This window comes from Bos indicus, chromosome 15, assembly GCF_029378745.1.
Source record: "Bos indicus isolate NIAB-ARS_2022 breed Sahiwal x Tharparkar chromosome 15, NIAB-ARS_B.indTharparkar_mat_pri_1.0, whole genome shotgun sequence".
NCBI lineage: Eukaryota > Metazoa > Chordata > Mammalia > Artiodactyla > Bovidae > Bos > Bos indicus.
In genome coordinates, this window is record NC_091774.1 from 22,225,732 (window position 1) to 22,234,687 (window position 8,956).

General features: G+C 40.6%; 1 protein-coding gene across 3 annotated transcripts in view; it reads left to right on the plus strand.

Moving 5' to 3' along the window:
- Positions 1-8,248, plus strand: part of HOATZ (HOATZ cilia and flagella associated protein) — a 39,275-nt gene extending 31,027 nt beyond the window's left edge. For all 3 annotated transcript variants that reach the window (XM_019975772.2, XM_070803391.1, XM_019975773.2), the window contains 3 exons: positions 2,866-2,925; positions 3,931-3,983; positions 8,053-8,248. In XM_019975772.2, coding sequence (XP_019831331.1) covers positions 2,866-2,925; positions 3,931-3,983; positions 8,053-8,110 — 171 coding nt within the window. In that variant the 3' untranslated portion in view covers positions 8,111-8,248. The remainder of the gene's footprint in view (positions 1-2,865; positions 2,926-3,930; positions 3,984-8,052) is intronic.
- The last annotated feature ends 708 nt before the right edge of the window (positions 8,249-8,956 follow it).

Here is an 8,956-nt window from a genome sequence, read left to right on the forward strand (position 1 = left end):
TCTATAGTAACCTAAATGGGAAAAGAATATGAAAAAGAATAGATACATATATATGTATAGCTGAAAAAATTAGCTTAGTTTTTGAAGGACTCTGAATTTTTTTCTTTTATTATCTGTCATATATGATGCCTTTTCTTCTTTCAATACCTGTGATATATGATGCCTTAAATTCAAGTGAAAAATAGAAATCTTGCCCCAAAATAAATAAAACTAAAACTTTGTAGGTTCTTAGAAAGCAAGATTAATACGACTTGAATGGAATGAAGCAGAGCCAAAGCAGCAATGTGCCCCGCTGATTACTCAGGCCCAGCACCCCTCCTCCCTTCCACATCTGGGTGCAGTCTGCCTAAATTTTGCAGCTTCTCTTGTATCTGGACTGAAGAACCACCTTGAGGAATTACTTAGCAATACACAGCTTCTAGGGCTTTGCACACCTGTCTCCTCTGTCAGAGAAGGCAATGGCACCCCACTCCAGTACTCTTGCCTGGAAAATCCCATGGACGGAGGAGCCTGGTGGGCTGCAGTCCATGGGGTCTCGAAGAGTCGGACACAACTGAGCGACTTCCCTTTCACTTTTCACTTTCGTGCATTGGAGAAGGAAATGGCAACCCACTCCAGTGTTCTTGCCTGGAGAGTCCCAGGGACGGTGGAGCCTGGTGGGCTGCCGTCTCTGGGGTCGCACAGTCGGACACAACTGAAGCAACTTAGCAGCAGCAGCAGCAGCTCCTCTGCCTAGATGCTTTCTTCCCCATCTTGTCTGTTATTATCTGGTGACTATGCTTTCATGTCTAATCTTGGACATCACCTCCTCTGAGTCTCAGCCATAGATACACACCCTTGTCTGAATTAAGGGTCCCTCTTCAGTTCTCTATTTGCATCCTGTTCTAACCTCACTGTAGTCCTGTTCTCTACAAGTCTGCCACCACCTGGCAGGCAGGAATGGTATTTTATTTGGCCCAGCCCCTGTAACTGTAACTGTAACTGTAAGTCACTCCAGTCGTGTCCGACTCTGTGCGACCCCATAGACGGCAGCCCACTAGGCTCCCCCATCCCTGGGATTCTCAAGGCAAGAACACTGGAGTGGGTTGCCATTTCCTTCTCCAATGCATGAACTTGAAAAGTGAAAGTGAAGTTGCTCAGTCGCGTCCGACTCTTAGTGACCTCATGGACTGCAGCCTACCAGGCTCCTCCGTCCATGGAATTTTCCAGGCAAGAGTACTGGAGTGGGGTGCCATTGCACAGTAATATTATATCATAGGTGCTTATTATAGACTGAAGTGTTGTTCAGTTGCTAAATGTGTCCAGTTCTTTGTGACCAATTCTTAGCAACGGATTGAAGTGTGACCTACTGAAACAAGAGATGTGTGGAAGTCCTAATCCCCAGTACCATCGAAATGTGACCTTATTTGGAAATAGAATCAAGGAGAAAAAGCAATGTGACAATGAAAGCAGAGATTAGAGTTACACAGCTGCAAGCCAAGGGATGCCACAGATTTCCAGCAAATGATCAGAAGCTAGGAAGAGGCAAAGAAGGATTCCCCTATAGGTTTCAGAGGGAGCATGGCCCTGCTACAGTTTGATTTTGGCCTTCTAGCCTTCAGAACTGTGTGACAATAAATATCTGTTGTTTTAAGCCACCTGATTTTTGATACTTTGTTACTGAGTCCTAAGAAAGCAGTGCAACACCTTTAAATGGATGACCTAGAATTTTTACCTGGCTCTGACAAATCTGTCCATTCTCAGTTTTATTTTCCTTCTAGCTTTGATCTAAGCTTCTCTCACTGTACTTGGCCATTTGAAGCTATGAGTTTCATTTGTCAGATTCTCAGGTTTCTTCTCTTGTTCTCAAGTATTCCAGATGCAATTTTCTGCCTGGCCATCTCCAACAGTGAACATATGTGGATTCTATGGGGAAAAAAATGTGTACCTATATTTGTCTCTTTGAATACAGTCTGAAAAAAGTGAAGTGAAAGTGCTAGTCTCTATGACCCTATGGACTATAGTCCATCAAGCTCTTCTGTCCTTGGGATTTCCTAGGCAAGAATACTAGAATGGGTTGCCATTTCCTTCTCCAGGGCATATTCCCAACCCAGGGATCAAACCTGGGTCTCCTGCATGGCAGGTGGATTCTTTACCACCTAAGCCACCAGGGAAGCTCTGTATACTGTCTATATCTTGGTAAATCTTTGTGCCTGCACTTTTTTTTTTTTTTTTTACTTTTAAGAAAACTTACCTGAGCATATGCATGTCTCAATATCTAAGACAGAGGAGCAATGGGGTGTGAGGCTCTGTTCTGTATACAAGCTGCTCAAGAAAGCCTTCATGCCATCGCAACACATGCTGGCATGCTGTTTGAGCTGGCTGATGTGTCTTGCTACCTTTTAATGGCAATTTAGTGTAATGACTGATACCTTGAGTTTTGTTGTCAAGTAGAGCGGGTATCAAGTCCAATCCTGCCACTTTAAAGCTTAGGTAAATTATTCAACCTCAGTACTCTTCACATTCCTCATATATAAAGTAGATGACATTGGTGTCAAACTTCTAACTTATTATAAGAAAATAATGATATAATACATATATCAAGCTTTTAGCATGGTTCATGTAATAAAATCAATGAAAGCTATTGTTATATGGGCAAGAAAAATTCCCTCCATTTACGATCGAAATCAAATTTATTTTGTAAAGCAGCACCTCTGGAATAAAACTGAATTGTATAGATGAAAAGTATAAATCTATCATGGAAAACAACTGTTTATTTCTGCCCCAAAACACAAGAAGGAAAATGGACAAAAACCCATCCCTCCTCCCATTACACAAAGCTTTATTATCAAGTCAAAAGACTCACCCACTTCTTTTTCTTAACAGGCTAAAAAGAGAGATGAAATTATCCAACTCTTAAGAAAACAAAGAGAAGAAAGGATCTTGGTGAGACTGATAGTGAGGCATTAAGATAAATCTTTGGGGGGTGGCAAATTCTGAGAGGTTTTATAGCTTTATCCTGTAAATCTTGATGCCCATGGTCCAGAGTCTTCTATATGCTGGAGGTGGGGCAGGGCATAGACATCAGATAATTTGAGAATCCTTGATAAACCAAAGATATCTCCAGAGTGCGCAACTCTGCTGGCATGGAGATGGTGCTGTTGTCACTGGGCTTATTATCACCGGGCTTACTGTCACCTGTTATGAAGCTGTCAGATATTAACATGGGCTACTTCATTGCTAGTACATACAGACAAGTTCCATTCTGAGAGCACGTTTGTAAGTCCAGTTTGTTTGTCAGTCCAACAAAGTTAGCCTAGGTACCCAGTTAACACAATCAGCTATATAATACAGTACTGTAATGGGTTTATAAGACTTTTCACACAATACATTAAAAAAACAAAACTTAAGCATTTTTAATCCTACAGTACAGTTACCTTGAAAAGCACAGTAGTATAGTACAACAGCCTACAGGGGCTGGAGTTACTGACTGGAGGAGGGAGAGGAGGTGGGAGATGGTAGAGCTGAAGGATCGTCAGCCACAGGAGATGGAGGGCAAGCTGCAGTTTCACTCACACCTTCTGATTGAACATGCAAACACACATTTGTATCTTTGAAAGTTTGCAACTTGAAGGTTCACATGTAGGAGACTTACTGTATTTGTTTTATAATGATTGATCCTGCTTAGATCATACAAAAACAAATGCTAAATAAACAGTATAAACAATAAAAGCAATAGCATCCCATAGTCTTATGGATGTACAAACACACTCTCCTGAATGAACCCCAAATGCCTTAATCTGGACCATTTCTAACACCATAGTCTCTAGGTTTAGGAAGATAGTGATTATAAACTCTGTGATAATTTTACTTCAGATTTTTCTTAAGTAAGTAAATTTCAGTCATTGCAAGAAGTAAAAATTTTCCTTTTTGATGTTTGTTTTGTTTTAGAAAGAACTGATTTCCCTTCCGCATAAACCAAAAGGCAAAGTACACAAAGCAAAGTAAGTTTACCTCTGTCAAAAATAGTCTGACCTTTCTGTTCAGTAGCTAAGTTGTGTCCGACTCTTTATGACCCTGTGAATTGGAGCACACCAGGCTTCTCTGTCGATCACTGCTTCCCTGAGTTTGCTCAAACTTCTGTGCATTGAGTCAGTGATACCATCCAACTATCACATCGTCTGTCGGCCCCTTCTCCCCTCTCCCTCAATTTTTCCCAGCATCAGGGTCTTTTCCAGTAAGTCAGTTCTTTGCATCAGGTAGCCAAAGTATTGGAGCTTCAGTTTCAGCATCAGTCTTTCTAATAAATATTCAGGGTTGGTTTCTTTTAGGATTGACTCGTTTGATCTCCTTGCTGTTCAAGGGACTGTCAAGAGCCTCCTCCAACACCACAGCTGGAAAGCATCAGTTCTTCAGCGCTCAGTCATCTTTATGGTCCAACTCTCACATCCATATGTGACTGCTGGATAACCATAGCTATGACTATATGGATCTTTGTTGGCAAAGTAATGTCTCTGCTCTTTTAAACACTGTCTAGGTTTGACATAGCTTTTCTTCCAAGGAGCAAGCGTCTTTTAATTTCGTGGCTGCAGTCCCTGTCCACATTGATTTTGGAGCCCAAGAAAATGAAATCTGACACTGTTTCCACATTTTCCCCATCTATTTGCCATGAAGTGATAGGACTGGATGCCATGACCTTAGTTTTTTGAATGTTGGGTTTTAAGCCAGCTTTTTCACTCTCCTCTTTCACCTTTGTCAAAAGGCTCTTTAGTTCCTCTTCACTTTCTGCCATTAAAGTGGTATCATCTGCATATCTGAGGTTGTTGATATTTCTCCCAGCAATACTGATTTCAGCTTGCAATTCATCTAACCCGGCATTTTGCATGGTGTACTCTGCTTAGAAATTAAATAAGCAGGGTTACAATATACAGCCTTGATGCACTCCTGTCCAGTCTTGAACCAGTCCATTGTTCCATGTCTGGTTCTAACTGTTGCTTCTTGTCCTGTATACAGATTGCTCAGGAGGCAGGTAAGGTAGTCTGGTATTCCCATCTCTTTAAGAATTTTCCAGTTTGTTGTCATCCTCACAGTCAAAGGCTTTAGCATTGCCAATGAACCAGAAGTAGATTTTTTTTTAATTCCCTTGCTTTTTCTATGATCCAGCATTTGTTAGTAATTTGATCTCTGGTTCCTCTGCCTTTTCTAAATCCAACTTGTACATCTGGAAGTTCCTGGTTCATGAACTGCTAAAGCCTAGCTTGAAGGATTTTGAGCAAAATCTTGCTGGCATGTGAAATGAGTGCAATTGAATAGTAATTTGAACATTCTTTGGCATTGCTCTTCCTTAGGATTGGAATGCAAACTGACCTTTTCCAGTCCTGTGGCCACTGCTGAGTTTTCCAAATTTGCTGGCATAATGAGTGCAGCATTTTAACAGCATCATCTTTTAAGATTTGAAATAGCTCAACTGAAATTCCATCACCTTTCTGGTTTCCCAGGAAGAAGTGCTTCTTTTTTCCTTACTCAGTTTTCTCCCTAACTTCAAATCTTTATAAAAACCCGCTCACCGTTTTAGAGATTTCTTGCTTTGAGAAAACTTTCTTCTTCTCATCTACATAGAAGTGTGTGTTCGCTTATCTGTGTAATACAAAAGCATAAGTAGATGCAAACAGGGGAATAGATCAGCCTTGAGCCTCTGTACACATTCCATTGCCCTCCCTTCTCACCCCAGGGAACTGTATCCACCTGCCCTCACACCCTCTCAGCTCCCCTCTCTCCCACCGACGCTGAGCCCTCTCATTTTTGGCAAAACACCATGTCTCCTAGATTTTCAACTCTGATACAACCAAAGGCATACCTAAAATTGCTAAATCTTAGTCCATGTAGCAAGGGCTAGCCTCACAGTTCAGGGTTAATCGCCTTATTCCCAGAATACTGCTACAGCAGCACCAGGCACAGGGTCCAGAAGAGTTTAAAGGAAACTGGCTATCACCTGTTAATGACTAAAGAATCCCTAATAAAAAATGTCTCCATCTTTGTATTATGACTGAAACCCAATGTGTCTAACTCAACATTAACTTGACAGATGTTTATTTGCATACTACATTCATGGATTAACAAGAAGTAATAGAATTTTTATTCTGATCTTATTGGTACTGAGGTCAACTTCCATTAATGTTATCAGATGTTATTAAAGAAAACATGAATATGTCTACCCTGATTTTTTTAAAGTTCTGAAAAAAAAAAATTGGAAAAGTCACTTAATAACCTAATATTGTCTACACAATGTTTAGCAACTTAATTTCTTGCTTTTCAGTCAGATGATTTGATTTAATTTATAAGGGTGGAGCAAAGTTAGTTCAGTGAAAATTTCATTTACCTGATTCAAATAATAAAGATTGCTACTTGAATTGTATCAGCAGATCTGTCTGGGTACCGCAGAGAAAGTAAAAGTGTTAGTTGCTCAGTCGTGTCTGACTCTTTGCCACCCCATGGACTATAGCCCGCCAGGCTCCTCTGTCCATGGGATTCTCCAGGCAAGAATACTGGATTGGGTTGCCATTTCCTTCTCCAATGCATGCATGCATGCATGCTAAGTCTCTTCAGTTGTGTCTACTCTGCAATCCTATGGACAGCAGCCTACCAGGGTCCTCTGTCCATGGGATACTCCAGGCAAGAATACTGGAGTGGGTAACCATTCCCTTCTCCAGAGGACCTTCCCAACCCAGGGATAGAACTCAGGTCTCCTGCGTTGCAGGCAGATTCTTTACTGTCTGAGCCACCAGGCAAGCCCCGGGTACCTTAGATTTCTGTGCATATTTTTATAGGGATGATCAGAACAGTCCTGTTACTACCCATGTGGATTCACCTAAGAGTAAAACATTATTCCACAACTTGGACAGATAATTCCCTTAATGATATAAGTGCTAACCTAATTCCTTCTGTATACCTGCTTGGCCTCTCTCCTCTGTTCTAAAGCCTTGAATTTCATTCTGTTTCACTGCGACATTTTCTTCCTCTGAGCTTCTTACACAGAAGAATCTGTGTCTGCACCGTTCTTTTGGCAATTAGTCATGCACTACTTTGTGCCCCTATTTTATAATTATTCAACTCTTCTCTACTATGTTGTTATTTAACTTTTCACCTATTTTTTACTTGTCTGTGACTGTATTGTATGCTCCAAAAGAAATTGGGTCTAGCACAAAATGCCTAACACACTGCCTCCCTGTAGGAATTCAGAAAATATTTGTAAAAAACTAAAAAAAAATTTGGCCACACCACGTGGCTCTCGGGATGTTAATTCCCCAACCAGGGATTGAACCCGGACCCAGGCAGTGAAAAATGCCAAGTCGTAACCACTGGACCACCAGGGGATTCCATGTAACAAAAAGTTTTAGCCAAAAAAAATGTCATGTTGTTCAGCATTAGCTAATTCAGAAAGTATTATTTCTATACTGTACATTAGTTTGTGAACAATTTTAAATTTGTGAAATATCTTAAGATTTTATTGTAATTTATTTTAAAGTTTAATTTTATTTTAATTTTACCCCCTTTCCTCTCCCTCCATCCTTTCTTGTCTACCCAAAACTTCCCTACATAAGCAGATCTGCCTTTACCATCACTCCTTCACCAGATCTTAGAATACTCCAGGTCCCATTCCGTCAGAAAGAAAGAACTAAAAAAGTGTGTACACAGTAAGGTTTTAGTGGCATTATGTTTTTTATCCACCCAGGAATATTTTCACTTTAAAAGAGGGCTGAATAGAAGGAATACTGGGTAATCCAAAGAGATCAGTCACCAGTGATGAAATCTCAGCAGTTTGACTCTTAGGTGAGCACAGTATATCTAACTTTAGGAGGTCCACTCCCAAACCTTTCAAGTCACTTCACAGTGGAATGACTGTTCCTCCCACAAAGAAATTTATACTCGGTTGCAAAATCTAACCCATAGTTAGAATCCAACACAGTAAATGTTTATTGGAGAAACTCTCAAAAGTTGTTTTCATGCCACATTGTGTTCATAACTAGAGAGTTCTGTACAGAGTTCTGAACTGATCCGTGTTACTGCCAACAGGAAAGTGATTTCAGAGTCAGACAAAGAAGACCAGGAAGAAGTCAAAGCCTTGGACTAATTTGATTGACACCTGGGAGAGGATGGCTCACTTAGACCTTCACTTTTGAAACAACCAGCTCTTACATCAGAATCACCGGAATCAATTAAATTAGACCAAGAAATAAAAGTTAAATATACAGCGCTTCTAGGAGTACCAGCTATTGAGTACTTGTGTCTGTTTTACTTACTGAAAACCACTGCATTTGATACCACACAGTTATCATCTGTCTCATTTTATATATTCTCAAGCTCCAACTTAACTTGCTTTCATTTGAAGGGTATTTCCAGAACTGCTATATTTGATCTATATTATGAATATCAGATAAACAAGAAACAAGGACTTTATATGCCTCAACTTGTAGACCACCATAAAAACAAGGGCTTCCCAGGTGGTGCTAGTGGTAAAGAATCCACCTGCCAATGCAGCAGACGTGGGTTCTACCTCTGGGTCAGGAAGATCTCCTGGAGGAGGAAATGGCAACCTGCTCCAGTATTCTTGCCTGGGAAATCCCATGGGCAGAGGAGCCTGGCGGGCTACAGTCCATGAGGTTGCAAAGAGTCAGACACGACTGAGCGACAGCACAAAAGGACTACATACTCCACAAAAGTAAAAACAATAAGGAAATAGAGATGAAAGATCAGTCCTGAAAACTTTAAAGTTCTTCTTGCTATTAAAAAAAAAAATCCATTATCCAAAACTTGGTTTATTCAGCTTCTGGGACATGTCTGAAGTCAGAAGTGAATTACTTCCAGTTTTGTGAATAGCTGGCTCAACATCCCCATGTCTTATACACATGTCCATAATCCCAGTGCTAACCTACCTCACTTACAAAGGTGGGATACACTGGAAAAGAGAAGGTTAAGA